At 31.3% G+C, this 22303-nt stretch overlaps 2 protein-coding genes and 1 long non-coding RNA gene across 4 annotated transcripts; 2 read left to right on the forward strand and 1 right to left on the reverse strand.

The window, feature by feature from the left end:
- Positions 1-12712: 12712 nt before the first annotated feature.
- On the forward strand, positions 12713-18018 carry LOC132636965 (receptor-like protein 15). 2 transcript variants are annotated; one of them, XM_060354078.1, is made up of 4 exons: positions 12714-13191; positions 15418-15567; positions 15638-15784; positions 17139-18018. In XM_060354078.1, exons 1-4 carry the CDS (start codon positions 12906-12908, stop codon positions 17912-17914), a joined length of 1359 nt encoding a protein of 452 aa, XP_060210061.1. In that variant the 5' UTR covers positions 12714-12905; the 3' UTR covers positions 17915-18018. The 2 variants fall into 2 exon arrangements, with proteins under 2 accessions (XP_060210062.1, XP_060210061.1); XM_060354079.1 differs by having other exon boundaries at positions 12713-13191; positions 15418-15784.
- LOC132638019 (cuscuta receptor 1-like) lies at positions 17917-19308 on the forward strand. The gene has a single exon (XM_060355012.1). It carries the CDS (start codon positions 17917-17919, stop codon positions 19306-19308), a length of 1392 nt encoding a protein of 463 aa, XP_060210995.1.
- A 1800-nt stretch (positions 19309-21108) lies between these two features.
- On the reverse strand, positions 21109-21956 carry LOC132638822 (uncharacterized). The gene is made up of 2 exons (XR_009581907.1): positions 21767-21956; positions 21109-21570 (listed from the first exon to the last, which is right to left on the reverse strand). It is a non-coding gene; the product is annotated as an uncharacterized LOC132638822 (long non-coding RNA).
- Positions 21957-22303: the final 347 nt, after the last annotated feature.

Below are 22303 nucleotides of genomic sequence, written 5' to 3' on the forward strand. Positions count from 1 at the left end.
ACACTTCGGGTCGTTTGGTATGATAGATAAGCAAAAATAGTACCGTGATAAAAATTTAGTACCATCTTATCTCATATTTGGTTGGAATAAAATTGCGAAATAACTAATTTCAAAATTATAATATTTTTTTATCCTACATAGAGAGTGAGATAACAATCTTGAGACAACTAATCCCGAAATAACTTCTTACTCAACCAAACGAGTTTTCAACCTTTCCCCAATAACTTTTCCAAAAAAATTTTTCAGTCAAGAACTTTCCAATTAGTATGACCATATGCTTCAACCTCAGTGGCCCAAACCTGACCAAGTCAAAGTCAAAAACTATATTGGTCATCAACCACTATGACTAAACCTGGCAACCGGTTTAACCAAAATCGGATCGGTAACCGATTAGGGAATCGGCCAGTTTCCGGTTAAAAAATCGGAACCGTTTAAACGGTTCCAATTTACCGGTTTAAAACCTCAAACCAGAACCGGTCTGGTTCAAAGTGTCCAAAATATGTGTTTTTTTTGTTCAAATATATATATATATATATATATTAGTATTTTTTAGTATATTGTAGGTATATTTACATATGTTATACAAGTTTATAAGTAAAGTTTAAATATTTACTGACTAACAGGCTAATAGCAAGTCAGCAATACAGAATATACGTATATATATATATATGTATCAATATACTTAGGTTATATAACTTAATATATATAAATATGTTTAAGTTATATATAGCTTATATATATGTATATATATATATATATATATATATATATATATATATATATATATATACCTAAAATATAGTAAGAATATATTTATATATATATATATATATCAATATACTTAGGTTATATAACTTAATATAACTTATATATATATATATATATATAACTTAATAAAGGTAAAAATATGAACACAAGTAAATAGAAGAAAGCTCAATGAGTCATATATTTTATTCATTCTTGGATAACATTTATTTGCAAGTTGTAGTTTTTTTTAACTTGCAAATAATACATGAGTTGTACAACGGTCCATTAACGGACAGGTCACAGGCCCAACGGCTATTTTTTTTTATTTCACCGGTTAAACCGGTTTAACCGGTCCGGTTCCAGTTTTACCGGTTTAACCGGTTCCGGTTTCAAAAATATCAGAACCGGACCGGTAACCTTTTAAACGGTTAATCGGTTCTACCGGTTCCGGTTTCGATTCCGGTTCCGATTTTACCGGTCCGGTTATCGATTTTAACAGATTTAACCGAACCGGTTGACGGGTTTAACTATGACCAGTATTTCGAAAAAACTTCCACATCTTCCTATACATGGTAATATTCCAAACTGATGAGACGCAAAAGTTATGCTTTTTGAGTGGGTTCTTTTACTTTAACAAATAATACTTCCTTTTATATGATAGAGAAGAAGAAATTAAAGTAGGGAGATTCCATTAAATCCACCCCTGCTTGCTAAGCCTGGGCCCAACGTAATGTAGGAAACTAATAATTCTAATTAAAAAAAGTTTACACCCACGTTCTTAATTTTCAAACAAATCTCTTATTTCTTCTTATTAAAACAACCAAGTCAACTCGAATTACAGCCAAGAACATATGTTTTCTAGAAATTTGTTTCTTCTCACAAGTCAAATTCCAAATCCTCTAGCGATCTGTATAATCTAGTATTTCTGTTTTGTGGATCCCCAATTAATGTAGCATGTGTTACATTTGTCTTTAAGAGACCTGCTTAAAACTCATATTAACACACAACAAAGAAAGAAATTTAACTCCCCCATGTTTTGACTAACATGAGTTAATTTTTTGGACGTAAAACTTTACGATGTTTAATTTGTTGATTATTGCCTTTAAAATGGCAGGCTCTGTATTTATTTTGACTTAAGATTAAATTGCACATCTAGTATGTATGCAACTTGATAGGGAGAGAGCAAGAAAAGTTTGGTGTAAATTGTATTGTTGCAGTCAAATTGATCTCCTATTTGTTATCTTTTACTCTCTTCGTGTCCAATTTATATGAACCCTTTTTTATTTGGTCAGTTTCAAAAATGATGAAACCTTTCTATATTTAGCAATAATTTATTTTTTTTGAGATTGGTAACATTATATTTAGCAACAATTTTTTTTTGAGATTGATAACATTATATTTAACAACAATTTAACTCGAAAATTTTCATTTTGTCATTAGTGAACTCATTTCTAGCCACAAAAATTTCTTTGGCTTATTTTTTACCGCAAGATTCAAAAGTCTTCATTTATTTTTTAACCTTTGTGTCCAGTCAAACACCCTCGTATTACGGAGGGAGTAGTATTTCTAATGACCATATAGAAAAAACATTTAATCTATATTATAAATCCACACCAGATTCCAAGTATCTATAACATATCAAGTATACAAGCTTGGAATTAGATGCTTGATGTGGATTTTGTATTCCTTCCACCACATCATTGTTCGTGTTTTCAACTTTGTTACCCATTTTCGTAAAATATGTTTTCTTGTCTAAGTCTTTGCTTGAACAAATATTAAAATGTTCAAAGTTTTCACTAAAAGTGATCTTTCTCCTCTTTTCTCTCTGTTTGGAAAATTTTCCTAACACCAAAAAATCCACACGAAAGAAGAATGTAACAGAGGAGATGAACTTACCCATGATAGGAGCTGCAAGTCTCAAACAAAGCATTAGAAACAGATGAGCGACATTCTAGAGCTTTCAAAAAATTAGACCATCGCTGATTTTTTATTTACTACTAAAAACACTAATTTCCAGGAGTGTCAATGGTACGGTTCCGGTGGTTATTTTATAAAGTTTATACCATATCAATTTTTCGGTTATATCACTTTGTAGAATCAAAATTAGACTTTTCGAAACCGTCCTATCATCTTGGTTTCTCTTTGATATCGGTACGGTTCGGTTAATTTTCAGTTTTTTTAAGACAAAATAACATTATGTCATAGTCACTAGTAAAAGTTAAAGACACAATATTATGCATACTTCTATAGGACTTTGGCAAAAGTTCTAGACATTTTTAATGTTTAAAAGGTGATGAATAAAAAAAACATGAAAGATAACAAGAATAAAGATTGATCCCACTATTTTACGGTAGTGTAAAACAATGTTGAGCAAAGACAAAAAATACTCCCTCCATTCCGTATTAAGTGACCTTTTCAGCTTTTTATTTTGTTGAAAAATAAGTGACTCTTTAGAATTGAGGAAGAAATTAATCCTATTCTTGCAAACTTACCCTTATTTATCATTGAATAATTTTTCTTTTTCTAAGCATTAATTAGGGGTACTCATATTTTTCTAGAAGTAAGCAATTTCTTAAAGGATGTGCATGAGCTAAAAGAGTCACTTATTATGAAATAGAGGGAGTATAATAGGAGTAGTATAATAGGTTTCAGAGTTGAAACTTTAGGTGTTAATAATTTCATCATCCCGAACCCAAGAAGAAAATTTTAATATTTTTTATATTTAAATCTAATATATAGAATATATTTTACACATAAATTTATTCAGTACGGTTCAATATTTTTTCAGTTTATTTTTATAAAATTAAAAACCAACCCAATTATTCAGTACGGTTATAAATTTTTATAAAAACTGTCGATTTTATTAAAGAAAACCTAAAATCGGTTTGGTCGGTTACGTCGGTTTTTTGAAAACCATTGACACCCCTATGCAGAATAATTTCATATGCAACCTAGCTAATTAAGCACAAGATGTTTTTAAAAGATAATAGGTCAGGTGAAGCCCGTGCATACATAATAACTTTGGCATATTTTTAAAAATATACAGCTTTTGAAAATGTTTACGCTACATAGCCTAATATATAATATTATACAACATTAATATCCAGAGGGAAAATCTTATAATTAATGTATCAATCTTGTATATAATGTATAAAAAGTGTTTATACACAAATATGGGCTAGATCGGGTGTTTATACATAAAGTATGAATAACATGACGTATAAGTCATAACTACCGGGAGCAAATTTCAAGATCATTAGGAATCCAGGAGAACAGATAGATAACTATTTTCAAAAATAGTCATAGAGGGTAATTTTCCCGATAATTTGGTTACAAAAATAATTAAATAATTCTTTTTAGATTGTTATTGTTTGAGGTTCAACTTTAAATCAATTTAACTTATTCAATTTTTGGTATTGTTTGATGTTCTTGCACATGTTTAATCGTAATTAAACTCCTCAACACTTCCCACATCGAATTCTAAAATGATTAAATATGCATTGGAGCAAAGCTTAAAAGTTCTTTTCCTTTTTTAGACAAAAACTTATCTCGAACTTTTATCTCACTTCAGCTTCTCACTTTTCTTTTCATATTTTCAATGTTACCTAAACAAAAAATTCATTAATTGAATTCATTTCTCTATATGTAATTTTGGCCGAATGAAAGCTCGCAACAGTATAATCTATTCATCAGTTATTTATCATAAGCTATAAGTATTTCTAATATTCTACGGAACCGAACCCCTTTTCCCTAATTATTTTGTTCTATTTATGTATTATTAAGTTAAAGGTTAGCTTTCATTTTTTAACGTCTCTCTACATTTTACTAATTACTGTTAGGTATTTTCGTCTAGGGTGTGGACATATATATCCTGAATGGTAAGTATACAAACTGCTTATTGAGATTTATCAAGTGCTTGGGATATGAATAATATGATGACTCCAATAGTTTCTTTTATTTTGCCGGATAATATATGCAATATTAAATATCTTTGTATATAAATAATAATAATAAAAAAAAATCTTATGTTTTTAAATATTATATGTAACTTGATGTATATAGCATACATACATGCAAGCCATATATCTTTCATAAAATGATTCACCTTTTATCGAACTTATATCTTTCATAAAATGATTCATACTTAAATTAAAATTTAAAATTTTTGTATCTTATGGTTAAAAGTTTATTTTTGTGGTTTATACGTTCATCGTTTAAGGTTGCAAATTATCATATAATTTAGTGTTTAAGATTTATATTAAGATTTAATTTTTGGGTTTAAGATTTCTAATTTTTATTTTAACATGCTAAAATGTAGAATTTCAATTTCTATTTTACAAACAATAGTACATGAAGGAAACCGCTTATTCATTCTATAGCCATGACATAATACGTAATTTTTTCTATTGTAATAATGAAAAGCATAAAGGCGCTCCCTCAGTCTTATTTCTACTATATTAGAAGCACGGTTGGTGCTCCTTTCGTCGTCTGTTATGGACCCCCAATGTCCCCTGTAAAAAAACAAATTTGAGCACCATATTAAATAGGCTCATAAAAAAAAATTGGGCTCCATATTAAACAGGCCCATAAAAAAAATTTGAGCCCTATATTAAACACCATTCAATATTAAAAAAAATAAAAATGAAACCCACCATATCCAAACTCACGGAAAAATAAAGTGGACTCTATATTAACAAAATCAAGCAATATTGAAAAAAAAAAGTGAATCCCATATTTAAAAAACAAACAATGTTAAAAAGAAATGTGGGCCACATATTAAACACCATGCGTATTCGTAACAAACACTAATATAATAAAGTTTTAAATACAAAACACATATTACAATGTTATATTAATCGTGTTTTGAACATAGTATTCCATATTTTACTACTATATTAGAAGCACCTATTGGTGCTCCTTTTCGTCGTCCATTGTGGACCCCCCATAAAAAACAATTTGGGCCTCATATTAAACAGGCCGATAAAAAATAAAAAATAAAAATACTCGGGCCTCATATTAAACAGGCCGATAAAAAAACAATTTGTAAAAAAAAATTATGGGACCCATATTAAACACCATCCAGTATTAAAAAAGAAAAGAAAAAAGTGGAACTCACCGCATCCAAACTCACGTGAAAAAAAAAAAGTGGACCCCATAAAAAGTGAACCCCATATTAACAAAATCAAACAATATTGAAAAAAAAAAGTAAATCCCATATTTAAAAAACAAACAATGTTAAAAAAATGTGGGCCCCATATTAAACACCATGTGTATTCGTAGCAAACACTAATATAATAAAGTTTTAAATACGGAGCACAAACTACAATGTTATATTAATCGTGTTTTGAACATAGTATCTCATATTGAAATCAAGCAATATATAAAAAATGAATCTCATATTAAAAAAATAAACAATGTAAAAAAAAATGCAGACTTTGTATTCTTAGCAAACACTAATATAATAAAGTTTTAGATACGGAGCACAAATTACAATATTATATCAATCGTGTTCTGAACATAATATATATAAAAAAAAATAAAAAATTGGGCCATATATTAAACAGGCCCATAAAAAAACAAAATTGTAAAAAAAATATTATGGGCCCCATATATATTAAACAACAACTAATAGTAAAAAAAATTGTGGGCTCCATATTAAACACCATCCAGTATTAAAAAAAGAACAGAGAAAAAAAGTGGAACCCACCACATCCAAACTCTCGGAAAAAAAAAGTGAACCTCATATTAACAAAATCAAGCAATATTAAAAAAACGTGAATCCCATATTAAAAAACAAATAATGTTAAAAAAATTGTGGGCCCCATATTAAACGCCGTGTGTATTCGTAGCAAACACTAATATAATAAAGTTTTAAATACGGAGCACAAACTACAATGTTATATTAATCGTGTTTTGAACATAGTATCCCATATTGACAAAATCAAGCAATATATATATATATAAAATGAATCTCATATTAAAAAAATAAACAATGTAAAAAAAAGTGCAGACTTTGCATTCTTAGCAAACACTAATATAATAAAGTTTTGAACATGGTATATATATATATATATATATATATATATATATTATATGCATAAAAATAGTACAAACTAATAATGTCCAAAACGGTGGGGTCCCATACTAAACAACACCAAGCAATAAAAATAAAAAATAAAAAAAGAAGTAACTATATAAAGCATGGGTTTAGACCCATGTTTCATCGTCCGTTGTCCCCCCCCCCCCCCCCACCCTAAAAAAAAGGGTGGGCCCCATACTAAATAGCACCAATCAATAAAAAAAAAAAGAAAAAAAAGTAAAACTCGCCACATCCAAACTCACGGGAAAAAAAATGGACTCCATATTAACAGAATCAAGTAATATTAAAAAAAAAAGTGAATCTCATATTAATAAAACAAACAATGTTAATAAACAAATGCTTAGAAAATCAAACAATTAAATCAATAATGATAGATTCATTACCACATGCGTATCAACCCATTAGTGGGAGCAAATGAAACTATTGTACAGTAACACACGTAAAATATTTATATATTAAAATAAGATACAATTTAATTACTTTTTCATTTTTCGTTACTCTAATAAATGTGAAAATAATTGTGGGCCCCATATTAAACACCATGCGTATTCATAGCAAACACTAATATAATAAAGTTTTAAATGTGGCGCACAAACTACAATGTTATATTAATCGTGTTTTGAACATAGTATCCCATATTGACAAAATCAAGCAATATAAAAAAAAAACTATATATATATTATCATTATCTAAACACAATTACATATACATCGATACATTATAATTCCAAGTACGCACGGGCATAGGCCATCTAGTAACTAATAATAAGAGCTTGATTCGGTTCCCTTTCGTTGTAAAAATACTTGACATGGTTTTTTTGATTTTAAGAACTCAATCACTCAAAGATTGAAACATAACTCGTGAAACATAACAGTTGTTAAAAAAAAGAGGGGGGGGGGGGGGGGGGGGGAGAAGTAAAGAACGCATGCTTAAAAGAAGGACAGGCATTCACAATTCAGAAAAGCAGAGCTGCAGCTTCTAGCGAACTGATCTTTAAGTCCAATTTTTCTTATTCACATACTAATGACACGCAAAAGTTATGCTTTTTGTGTGGGGTGCTTTTACTTTATCAAATACAACTTCCTTTTATATGATAGAGAAGAAATTAAATTAGGGATATTCCATCAAGTTTCCTAAAGACTAATCATGATACAGTGGACCGGCTTTCTTAAAGACTGAACCATGTATAACACATAACAAAAAGTGGTATTTTATAGTTGTTCACAACAATTCAATGATACCAATTTACAAATTGGTATTACTTTAACCTTAATTCTATCATTCTTATTTTTATACTAGTTATAAGTTCGTGCTAATAATGACGGATTCAAAATTTTTATTTAGAAGGTTAAAAAAAAACGGAAAGAAGTAAAGAACATAGGCTTGAAAAAAGGACAGGCATCGTGGGCCACAATTCAGAAGAGCAGAGCTGCAGCTTTTGCTGAGTAGCAAAGCAAGACTGACTTTTTTGTCCAGCCAGCCAAGTAAACGTAGGTCTTTAGCGAACCATTGACCTAGTCTTTAGCGAACTGATTTTTAATTCCAATTTTTCTTATTTACATACTGGGGAACTGTTCTTATACATGGCAATATTCCAAACGGATGACACGCAAAAGTTATGCTTTTTGTGTGGGGTGCTTTTACTTTATCAAATACAACTTCCTTTTATATGATAGAGAAGAAATCAAATTAGGGATATTCCATCATGTTTCCTAAAGACTAATCATAATACAGAGGACCAGCTTTTTTAAAGTTTGAACCATGTGTGACACACAATAAAAAGTGATATCTTATAGTTGTTCACAACAAGTCAACAAGTCAACAAACTCAATGATATCAATTTACAAATTGGTATTACTTTAATCTTAATTCTATCATTCTTATTTATATACTAGTTGTCGTAAGCCCATACTAATAATGACGGATTCAGAATTTTCACTTAGGGGGTTTAAAAAAAATAACAAAATCTAAATATAAAAAATAATATTGTTGATGGGAGTCGAATCTATGCTAGAGATAATTTTGAACACCCTGGATCATGATGAGTCATGAAATTACGGGATATTCGATGCTAATTCCTTAAGCTTTTGTGACTCTTTAAGCACTTTTGTTGTTATTTTTTTGTGTCTTTCTGTTGTTTTGTAAGATAAGATGTCCGGAGAGCATAACGGATCAAAATAGAGCAAAAATAGAACAATCTACACTTTCTGGCAGCATCTGCTAATAGCACATGCTGCAGCATGTTGAACCCGCGAGTAGCACTTGGTGCAGCATGTTGTGCATACAACATCTGCGAATAGCACTTGGTGCAGCATGTTGAACCCGCGAGTAGCACTTGGTGCAACACATGGTGACAGAGAAATTGGCACAACCTGCTACGGTTTTGGCACAACATGCGACTAGCATGTTGCACCTGCGACACAACATGCGAGTAACATGTTGTGCATGAGGGTATTATTGTCCAGGTTTTGTTCCCGTTTTTGGAATGATATAAATACTCTTTTAGGGTTTGTAATAGACATCTTTGACAGTTTTTTACAAGTTTTGGAGACTAGGTTTCTACACCACACTTTGGGGTTGAAGATTTGAAGATTTGGTTGAGTATTTCTTAAACCTTTAATTCATTTCTTCAATTTCTTGCTTTGTATTGATTATCTAAGTGTGTAGTATTTATTTTCTTCACTTTAATCTTGTTTATGAAAATATTCTTGATTAAAGTTTGGTTTGAAACTCTTGTTATGCTTGTGTATTGAATGATTTTTATTGCTATTGAAGTGGGTCTTTGTTGATTTAATTAATCTCGTTCTTGAATGTTTCCAAAGGGATTAGCTAACCCTAGGACTCACCCATTTACTTAGATTGAGCTCAGAAGAGGAAATCTAGGTTGGGAAAGATTAATTAACAAGAATTTGGGTCATTAAACCCATCTAATAACTTGAGCTCGGAAGAAAATAGTTACTTGAGGTTAAATTGATTGTGCCTAATATCACACTCTAAGGCTTGGAAAAGCTTAGAGTGAAAGTCATTGATTTGGTTGGAAGACTTTCAATGAGATTTTAGAAATCATTATCTATTAACATAAACCCGATCTTAGTTGTAAAATCGTGAAATACATTGGATCGTTACTTGAGTGTAATTTCCTTTGTATCCAAACTTGTGGCCATTGATCATTTTACTTGCTTTCTAGGTTAGTTTACATTTCCGCATTAGTTATAATATTCTCCAAAAACCCAAAATATTATCTATCGTTTGGCTTTAGCTTAGTTGGTGAAAGTTCTTTACTTTTTTACTCGCCTAGCATATTGTTCCCTGTGGGATCGACCCCGACTCATAGTTGGGTAAAATATATTGCATACGACCGTGTACACTTTCTCTTTGAGGAGTGAATTTGGACGTTATCAGATCATATAATTTTGAACACCCTAGACCACTTGAGCTAATTTTTTGCATATGCTCAAGATGTTCAAAAGTTAATATATGTATATAAACATAGAAAAGCTATCCTATATATACACTTAATTTTTTGCTGAGGGGTGAACACCCTCACCTCCAATTAAATTTTCCCCCGCGTGCTAAGCCCGGGCCCAACGTAATGTAGGAAACTAATAATTCTAATTAAAAAAAAGTTTGCAATCACGTTCTTAAATTTTCAAATCTCTTATTTCTTCTAATGAAAAATAATCGAGTCAACTTGAATTACAGCCAAGAACATATATTTTCTAGGAACTTGTTTCTTCTCGCAAGTCAAATTCCAAATCCTTTAGCGATCTTTCTAATCTAGTATTTCTATTTTGTGGATCCCCAATTAATGTAGCATGTGTTATATTTATCTTTAAGAGATCTGCTTAAAACTCATTATCAACACCCAACAAAGAAAGAAATTTAATTCCCCCATGTTTTGACTAATGTGAGTTAATTTTTTACACATAAAAAACTTCACGATGTTTAATTTGTTGATTATTGCCTTTAAAATGACAGGCTCTGTATTTATTTTGACTTAAGATTAAAGTGATCATCTTGTATGTATGCAACTTGATAAAGGGACAGCAAGAAAAAATTGGTGTAAATTGTATTGTTGCAGTCAAAATGATATCCTATTTGTTACCTTTTACTCTCTTCGTGTTCAATTTATATGACTCTTTTTTATTTGGTCAGTTTTAAAAATAATAAAACCTTTCTATATTTAGTAATAATTTTTTTTGAGATTGATAACATTATATTTAATAACAACTTAACTCGAAAATTCTCATTTTGCCATTAGTTAAATGATTTCTAGTCATAAAAATTTCTCTCTCTAGCCACAAAAATTTTTTTGGCTTATTTTTACCACAAGTTTCAAAAGTCTTCATTTGTTTCTTACACTTTGTGTCCAGTCAAACATCCTCGTATAAATTGGGGCAGAGGGAGTAGTTCTAATGACCATATAGAGAAAACATTTAATCTATATTATAAATCCACACAGATTCCAAGTATCTATAACATATCAAGTATACAAGCTTGGAATTACATGCTTGATGTGGATTTTGTATTCCTTCCACCATATCATTTTTCGTGTTTTCAACTTGTTACCCATTTTCATAAAATATGTTTTCTTGTCTTCAGCTTCTCACTTTTCTTTGCATATTTTCAATGTTACCTAAACAAAAATTTCATTAATTGAATTCATTTATCTATATGTAATTTATATGTAATTTTGGACGAATGAAAGCTCGCAACAGTATAGTCTATTCATCAGTTATTTATCATAAGCTATAAATATTTCTAATATTCTACGGAACCTAACCCCTTTACCCTAATTGTTTTGTTCTATTTATATATTATTATGTTAAAGGTTAGCTTTCATTTTTTAACGTCTCTCTACATTCTACTAATTTACTTTTAAGTTTTCTTGTCTAGGGCATGGACATACATATTTTGTATGGTAAGTATATAAACTGCTTATTGAGATTTATCAAGCGCTTGAGATATGAATAATATGATGACATCCAATAGTTTCTTTTATTTTGCTGGATAATATATGCAATATCAAATATCTTTGTATATAAATAATAAAATAATTAAATCTTATGTTTTTAAATATTTTATTTAACTTGATGTATATAGCATACACACATGCAAGCCATATGCGCTCCAGCCTTTTATCGAACTTATATCTTTCATAAAATGATTCACCTTTTATCGAACTTATGTCTTTCATAAAATGATTCATTCTCAAATTAAAATTTAGAATGTTTGTGTCTTTCATAAAATGATTCATACTTAAATTAAAATTTAGAATGTTTGTATCTTATGGTTGAAAGTTTATTTTTGTGGTTTATATGTTCATCGTTGAAGATTGCAAATTATCATACAATGTTTAAGAGTTATATTAAGATTTAATTTTAGGATTTAAGATTTCTTATTTTTATTCTCACATGCTAAAATGTAGAATTTCAATTTCTATTTTACAAACAATAGTACATGAAGGAAACCGTTTATTCATTCTATAGCCATGAGATAATATGTAATTTTCTCTATTGTAATAATGAAAATCATAAAGGTGCTCCGTCTGTCTTAACTAATAAGAGCTTGATTATGTTCCCTTTCATTGTAAAACATTAGCAACTATTAGTTAGTACTTCAGTACGTAGTCAAACATTAAAAAAACTGGTCTCTAATTGATCACTGAGGATATGTGGGGTTTTAAAGATGGTCCTTAAAATTCTTGCAAGGTCCAAACTACCCTTCGTGAGGACAACAAAAATGCTTCTTTTTGGCTGAAAAGAAAAAAAGAAACATTTAGAGCTAACTTTTCCAATTAGTATGAACCATATACTTCAACCTCAGTGGCTCAAACCTGACCGAGTTAAAGTAAACTGTACTGTTCATTAATCACTGTGACCAGAATTTCGAAAAAATTCCACATTCTCTTTGCTACTACTATATATATCGTGGTGTATGAAGAAATTACTCAAAATTCTTTAATACTTTAGAGATAAAATTAGTCTTCAAGCATGACAGATTTCTTAGTGATTTTGAGGTTATATGTTGTGCTTCATATGCTACTTCATGCTCATGCATGTTGGGAAGAAGAAAAAATTACTCTTTTGAAACTCAAAGATGCATTCAACTACCCAAATGGGACTGCTCTTTCTTCTTGGGGTGGGGAAGAAAGAGATTGTTGTATGTGGGAAAGGGTTGGTTGCATGAATTGACGAAGCATGTGATAAAACTTTCACTCAATGACACAAGACCAACAATGGGGGCAATGGGGGCCACCAACAACGGTTTCTTCCTGGAATCCTCTTTATTTAATCCCTTTGAGGAGCTGCATGAGTTACGATTGGATGATAACTCCATTGAAGGTGAAATTCCTCTTCCTTCTTCTAATTATTTTGCAAGCGGATTCATAGTAGCTTATATAGATATGAGTATACTCATATGGTGCAATTAATTAAGGTCAAACTGGTGAAGTTTTTCTGTAAATTGAAGACATGGATTCTTCAAGTTTGCTGAAATAAATTGGGATAAGATGCTATTGCCCCGAACTATACCCGAAGTTGCTACGACACACTTATCTTTTCCTGAGTGTTATTACTCACCTAAATTTATTTAAAACGAATAATTACCCCTTAAACGTTGGTGCCTGCTCTCATATGAGAGAGTGACATACACTCTCCTTGCCATATGTGTATTTTTTTTTCAGCTTACGTCTCAATTTTTTTTTTAAAACTAAAAAACTGAATTTTCTTTAACAAAAAAATGATTTAAAACCCCTTTTTTCTAAAAAAAAAAAAAAATGTTTTTTTTTAAAACCCATTTTAAAAAAAAAACTGAAAACATGGAACTAAAAACTGAATTTTCTTTAAAAAAAAAGTGATTTTTCAGACACGTTTAAAAAAATATATATTTAAAGATTTGGTTTTTTTAAAAACCCGTTTGTTTTTTTTTTTTTTTTTAAAAAAACAAAACTGAAAACATGGATTAAAAAACTGAATTTTCTTTTTAAAAAAGTGATATATAAAACCCGTTTTTTTAAAAAAAAAAATTGAAACGATTTTCTTTAAACACCCCTCCCCCCTCTTTTTTTTTTTTAAACCAAACTAAAAACATGATTTTTTTTTAAATATGGAAAACTCGATTATTTTTTTAAAATGTCTTAAAAAATCTTAATTTTCATGATTTCATTTTCTTAGGACATTTTTATTTTTCAATCCGGAAAAATTGTTTTTCTTGTCAAAATGTGAAAAAACTAGATTTTTATAAAATTTTGGAAATTAAATGTGGGAAACCCTTTTTTTAAAACTAGATTTATTTTTATATTTTAAGAAAATACATATTTTTTAAGAAAAAAAATTAAGTAAATCACATCATTTCGGAAAAAAAAAACGAGAGAAGTAACGAAACCCAATTCTCTGGTTAAGCAGCTTAACAAATAACGTCTTCTTGTCATTCTGCATTTAGGAATATCTTGAAGAAGCTAACAACTAATCTTATTATGCCCTTCTTGTGATCTTATCCATACAAGTCCCACTAACCAAGTGATGTTGCCCAAATCCTCTAAATCAAAGCATACACTCTTGTCACTGGACTACAGGTTCCAAAAAGAAAAGCACACTGATAATTTAAAGCCTCTATACTAAATGACCAAGATTTATGACTTATCTGACAAAAATAAATTAACATGCAGTAATAATAATAAAAAATGAGTATTGAAATTCTTTATATAAATAAAAAATAGTGAATCACATTATCATTACAATTGTTTTCGATGAATAGCCATCTTTTGAAAACGATCAATGATTGCTTCATTAGGTACACTTTCAAAAACTTCATACTCTATATAACAATCTAAAAGTAATAATTTATTGCTTGATTTCTTTTTAGTTGACTTTGTAATTTTGTTTTCTGAAAAAGAAAAAAGAAGAAAGCAAACGTGGGTTAGAGCCCGTTTGGATTGGCTTATAAGTTGCTTATAAGCTGTTTTCAGTTTTTTTTAGTGTTTGGTTGGCCAACTTAAAGCCATTTTGTGCTTAAAATAAGCCTAAAAAAAAATTGGGTCCATTTGACTTAGCTTATCTAAAGCAGCTTATAAGCTGAAAACAGCTTATAAGCAAAAAAAAAAAAAAAAGTTAGGCTACCCCAATATTTTTTTTGGCTTATAAGCTGTTTCCAGCTTAGCTTTTTTTAAGCCCAGCCAAACAGGCTCTTACTCAGCTATCTTAGTCCCTTACTGCGTTTTGCTGGAAAAACTAAAGAAGCAAAATTGAATTTTAAAAAATTATCCAGCAGGGATCAATCCCGCGCACACCTGGACAAAACACTCTTCAGGTGTCCCCTCTCAGCCATCAAACCATGCGGACTTTTAGTTGTGAATTCCAAACACAAAATAATTATCCTCTACTAAAAGATCTAATCAAACATTATCTTCCTTTTTTAGCTGTAACTTAAGAATAGATTTGCATTCATGAAAGAGCATCCTGCAACTGTTCTAGTATCTTGATGCTTTGTTAACTTTTTACCTGAAAAAAAAAAGACTCAAAATTTTACATATGATTATGCAATTTCTTTTTACCTTTGATTTTATGCAGGCTTTTATGGAGTGCTGAGGTTAAAAAAATTACAAATGTTGGATCTGAGTTGGAATAGGCTCACAGAAATTCCATCCTTCCGTGGCATGGTGTCTTTGAGGTTTTTGTACCTCGGAGACAATCATATGAAAAATTTGTCCACATTTCAAGGTAATGAAGCCTTCTCCCCGGGGAAAATTGATAGAGCCTTCGCCAGAGTTAATGACTTGTTTGTTCACAGAGTTGACAACTTTGAGGGGCCTGGAGATGCTTGACTTGAGTTATAATGAGATTGTTGGTGAGATGCCTCCATCTCTTGGGGCCATGACATCTTTAAAGATCTTATCATTTAGTGGCAATGGATTAAATGGCTCTTTCCCGGAGGAAGGTGTGCTCTCATTGCTCAATTTAATTTACATTATCCGTATATATGAGCTCTTAGATGATTTCCAATGGTTGGATATTTAACCAATGACAAATGTTTCTTTTAAGATTGATATATATATATATACTAGTATCCTGTGTATCCCATGATAATCAATACAAACACATTAAAATTGTATGAGTAATATTAGAATAGTATGACTTATATTGAGTTTAAAGGAGGAAAATGCAAGATCAAAATGGTGAATGGTGAATCTATTCAACTACTAATATTTATTATTATTGGAGAAAATAATAGTATTGAAAATATGATAACTTTGAAAGATAATATTTCTTACTTATTAAAATTATTAATTGTATTTTTTTAAGTCCTTGGACAGAGATTACAATATATATATATATAAACAATTTATAGGGTTTATATACTAAAAGTATCAATTTAAACGCATATTTCTATTTTATTTTTACTTTGCAAAGAAAAATAATAATATAAGGGTTAAAATTAAAGAGATTTTTGATATATTTAGACAATTACATGAACTTAGTATACGAAAGCTATAAAGCTTTCTTAAATTTATTTGGTCATAAATGAGAGTATTTAGGGACCATTAGTGAGGAATATGAAAAGAATTATAAATAGTGCTTTCGTTAACACATGAAACGGTGGGATAATGAATAAGAAGAGGGACAGTTCATATTCAGTGGCTATTAGTTATAGTTTTGCTGCTTGTAATTATTGAATCAATGCTATTATTGTATGAAACGTTTTGGAGCAATAGTTATTAGACTTTCATATATATAAAATATTGACAGATTAATCACTATAAGATTTTTTTTACTTAAGGGTAAAAATGACACTGATCAACTTGTAATGGGCTTTCTTGTTATTCAACTTTTGGCTTAATGTCTTTCCACTTTTAGTGTAGTATGATGATATGATACACACACATCATAAGTTGCATTAGTTATTCATACTAAATTTAAAAAAAGAAAAAAAATGCATGTGTGGTTAGAGGTGAAAATGGAGTGGCGGGAAGAGGGAAGTAAAACTAAGGGAAACCGATTGCCTTGTTTGTCAATTTCTCCCGGGGCAGGGCGTGTTAAAGTGGATTTGCGGGCGGAATTGCTTAATAGTCATGCAGTTAGGACTTCTTAAATTTATTTGTCTTGAATCTTAAAATGGAGTGAGATTGGTAAACAACAAGAGTTATCCTTGCTATCCAAAAAGGCTAAGCTATTACTTTTCATGTCTAGAAATTTAAATCCCCCCTTCCTTCCTTGCCTGGGTATTTTATGAAAAAAGATTTCGTTTGCTCTCATTTTTGTGGTCAATGACCATGCAATTTTTGGCCTTTCAGGTTTATGTAATTTGAAAAACCTCCAAGAGTTGGATATTAGCCGAAACAGCTTCAAAGGATCTATTCCTCCATGTATCAGCAATTTAACATCCCTCCGTCTCCTCGATCTTTCTAACAATAACCTTTCGGGAACCATTCCTTCTGATCTCCTCAGGCTCACGTCCCTCGAATACTTTTCCCTTTCTCTGAACCATTTTGAAGGGTCCATCTCATTGAGTTTATTTGCTAACAACTCCAATCTTGAGGTTCTTAAACTTGGTAGCCTTAACAACGAGTTGCATGTAGACACAGAAAATACACCATGGAAACCTCTATTTCAGCTAAAAGTCCTACGACTATCAAACTGCTATCTCAATGATCCAAGTAGATCTCTTCCGAGCTTTCTTTTGACTCAGCATGATTTAAGAGTTGTTGACCTCAGTTGCAATTCCATGGTTGGAAAGCTTCCCACTTGGTTACTGAAAAACAATGCAAGATTGGAGTTCCTTAGTCTTGCACAGAACTCATTCACGGGTCTATTTGTGTTACCTGTTGATTCTAAAGATCTTGATTTGTTTTGGCTTGATGTGTCTAAGAATGATATTCAAGGCCTCCTTCATGCGTCTATTGGCCATATATTCCCAAATTTGCAGTATTTGAACATGTCTGGAAACTCGTTTCAAGGTAATATTCCTCATTCAATCGGCAACATGAATATGTTGCGTTCATTGGATCTGTCGAGCAACAACTTCACAGGAGAATTACCAAACATTTGGTTATGGGCTGTAAGGAATTGACTATGCTGAAGCTTTCACAGAATAAGCTGCAGGGCCAGTTATTTCCCAAAAAATGGAACCTCACATCGCTCTTGTTTTTGTATCTAGATAATAATTTCTTTTCAGGACAGTTGTTACCTGGACTTCTTACAAGCTCCTACTTGAAGGTATTGAATCTAAGCGATAACTCGATCTCGGGAAAACTACCTGATTGGATAGGGGACTTTTCTTCCCTTTCGTTCCTTGTTGCGTCCAGGAACTTGTTCAAAGGTCCTATACCAGTGGGCTTTTGCAGACTTGTTGAACTGACAGTATTAGACCTTTCATGGAATAGTCTTTCTGATAAAATACCTCCTTGTTTCAATTTATCGTCACTAAGATACTTAAGCCTTCACAAAAATGAACTGTCAGGACCTTTGCCACGAGCTCTTTATAGATCATCTTCCCTTGTGACACTGGATATCGGGGATAATAAACTATCAGGGGAAATTCCAAAGTGGATCAACCTACTCCCAAATTTGAGATTTCTTTTATTAAAGGGAAACAATTTTGTAGGTTCCATTCCTTTTCAGTTATGTCAGCTTCACAACATCAGCATACTGGATCTTTCTTTCAATAGCATTTCTGGTCTAATACCTTCATGTTTGAATGATATACCATTTGGTCATAGAAAAGCACATAATCAAACCTTTGAAAATGTGATATTTGATTGGAGCGCTTCCATATCCTTCTACTACAGATATCGAGGCATACATCGTTTAGACCAACATGTTGATGATCTATTTAACTCACCACATGTGGTTGAAATAGAATTTATCTCAAAGAGTAGGCCTAATTCATACAAAGGAAGCAACGTGGATTTGATGGCGGGGATCGATTTTTCTAGGAATAGATTGACAGGTCCAATTCCTTCTGAAATTGGATTCCTAAGTGATATTCATGCTTTAAATTTATCACATAATCAATTAAATGGATCCATTCCAAGGACATTTTCCAACATGAAGCAAATAGAAAGCTTGGACTTATCCAACAACAAGTTGAGTGGTGGAATTCCCCCGGATTTGGTTCAGTTAAACTTTCTATCAATGTTCTTAGTGGCGAACAACAATTTATCAGGACATGCACCAGATAGGAAGGCTCAGTTTGCAACATTTGATGCTAGCAGCTATGAGGGCAATCCTTTTCTTTGTGGATTACCTCTCCAGGAAAATTGCAGAAGGAGCACAAGTGCAGTATCAGATCCGAATCTAGGAGATCCAGGAGAAACTGATGATCTGTTCAAAGATTCATTTTTGGAGACTTTTGTTCCATCATACGTTGTGGCATTCCTAGGAGTTGTTGCTTTTATCTACTTCAACTTCACTTGCAGGATGATTTTTCTGTTTATTGAAGCAAAACTTTCATCTTCCAGATAGATTTGCCTAGTTATTTATTGTACCCTGATGAAATAAGTAACTGAGTGAGTGTAGGATTATAGTAAGAAAAAACATACTACCTTTTATGAGATACTTTTGAGATTTCAACAGTATCTTCAGGGACCTATGTGTTTACTTCTATGGATGCATATGTGAAAATGTTATAAAGCTCCCTTTCAATCTTTCATAATATCTATAATTAAAAGGTGAGAATCTGAATTGTAGAACAATGACAAGCAACTGGAGTTGTAAGTATGCTGTTTAATTTTTATATCCTCCGTTTCTAGTTATGACTGTAAGATTCTGCATGATTTCCTGTTCAAACTAATCTGCTATCAGGCAAGCAACCTGAATCAACTTTCACGGCATTTAAACTTGCAGATTTTGCTATCATAAACTTGTGTAGTAGTAGGGATTGATCCTTCTGTTCATGAAATGTTTTCTTTTCCGGACCAAGTTCAGTAGAAAAACATTTATTCAGTTGAAGCTATCAGATTCTTGTCATTGGTGTGTCCAAACCAGTCTTAGTCCCTGAATCTGAATGTCCTTTGTTATACCCCATTTTAATCAGGTCAAAGCGGAGTACAACGTATTGATGATTCCTAATTATTTAACTTAAGGAGTCATCACCTAATTATATTAAACGATGAACTAGGACACCTAATTATTAACTAAGATAAAGCTAAACTAAACTCCATCTTTCAAGGTCTTACGAGCCTAATAAATTCTAGGTAAGGGTTCTAAATATCCTAATGGGAAGGTGTTAAGCATCCATTAGAATCCATTAAATACGATTACCGACCAAACTTAGGTTAATTAGTTAAAGCTAGGCAAAATGGTTTTCATGGTACAAGTATTGAATGAAAGGGTAATTTGCTCAGTTTAGAAAGAAAGAAAAAAAATTACGTCCATTTAATTCGGATAGTGAATGACGTTCTTGAGGAAACTATTCTTAAAAGTTATAAGTGTTTGTAGTAAAAAAGAATGAGTTTTTTTTTTTCAAAGTAGATAAGTGGCTAAAGCCAAAAGTAATTCTTCCCAACTCAAATCAAAATGAGATGACGTTTCTGTTTGTTACAAAAGCTAAGGTTTAAGAAAACATCATATTTTTTACATGATAAGTTCATCTATTAAATATTAGCTAATTTTAATAGATAAAATCCCTATGTGATTCCCTACAGAAAGGTAAACATAACAGAAACTTAAAACAAGACCAAATGAACACAAAAGCCTAGAGTTTTAAAAGGACAAATACCAACCGTAAACAACAAAACATTCATTCTTAGATAACCGAAAAGAAACAACAAGCATAACACTTTAAGATAGGGAATTGAAGGAAGATTATGGCAAATGTTCGCGAACTTTCCCCCGCTTTTCATTCGTGTTGAGATGTATTTGAGAGAGCGAGAAGCACGGAGGGATATACAAATGCATGTTTCAGGTCTCGCGGTGACGTTGAGTCTCAAAATGGGACTCTTTGGCTCAGTTGCCTCATGTAAAAAAAAAAAAAAAAAAAAAGTTATGAGGAGAAATCTGATTCTTGGTAATATATGAAAATGAAAATGAGAAATGACATTATATTTAGTATTTCAACTTCAACAAACAAGAGGTCACAATATTTATGAAGTACAAGGAGCATGTTATCAGATACGGTAATTTGAAAATCCAAACAGATTCTTTAAATGTTTACACTAGTTTAAAAAAAAACATTTTCTTATATGATCTTGGAAAGCATTTTTTTTTTGTTATATTCCACCAAAAGAAAGCACAGGAGAAACTTGTGTTATGTTGAAACAACACTAGAGACTAAAAGCAATGCAATAAATTACTAGTTCATGAGAAAAACAGACTATATCTGAATTACAAAAGAATATGACCACAAAAAGGAAAAGAATATGCTCTGAAGAATAATACAGCAATCAATGTGGAACTATGAAAATAACAAAAGTGAAGATGAAAAGCAATTTGCAGTAAAGGAATCTAGCTATGATACCAACAGGTAATCAACACAACTACAATATGGCATATATCTCATGGAAAATGGGCAAAGTGAAATGTCAAAAAAAAAATGTGAACAGATATAGACGCACAATGCTACTACGTGAATAACAAATAGCTTCTCTAATACATGACTTAGGCACATAGTGATATATTAACTCCTATTATCAAGAAAACTGAACATAGTACATTTTAATCTTCTTACAACTTGACTTAGCCTATTTAATATTTCGATATAAACATAACGAGACACATAGCAACGACCTCAGCAGTGGCGGAGCCAGGATTTATGCCAAGGGGGTTCAAAAATATAAAGAAGCCATAAATGAAGAAGTTAAGGGGGTTCAATGTCTACTATATATACATAAAAAATAATTTTCACCTTGTATATACAGTGCAATTTTTCGCCGAAGGGGGTTCGGATGAACCCCCTTCTATAAGGCTAGATCCGCCACTGGACCTCAGTTGAAACCGAAATTTTTCAGCGTGTATGAACGTGATCTAACCAGGATAGCATGCTACCAAAGAAAACCACCCAATACGAAACTATAAAAAGATGTAACACTAACATAATTCTTGGCTGTAGGATTTCTATAAACAGATTCGTTTACACATGAAAACAGAGCCTAACACATGATCTAACCTAACATTTATCTTAATAGTTTATAATTTTTAACCAACTCATGAACCACCAATCCGTTTAAACAAAATGAACAGTGAACCAAACAAACAACTAAAGTGCAATTTCTAATAGGTTTCTAAATATAGAATTATTAACTAACATTCATCATATTTATACCGAGATGAACACCTTTAAACACGTATTGTCAAGTAAGAGCACATCTATACTAACAATATGATAGGCTCTCCTTTTTCTGAACATGGAGTGTAAAACCTAGTTCTGAACATAATGATAAGGCAGGGAAAGCCGTAGGATCAAAATTAATGAACGGCTGGATTGCTATTTTCATTGAAAGGCTATTTTAAAAGGAACTTG

The sequence above is a fragment of the Lycium barbarum genome, chromosome 4, assembly GCF_019175385.1.
Source record: "Lycium barbarum isolate Lr01 chromosome 4, ASM1917538v2, whole genome shotgun sequence".
Lineage (NCBI taxonomy): Eukaryota > Viridiplantae > Streptophyta > Magnoliopsida > Solanales > Solanaceae > Lycium > Lycium barbarum.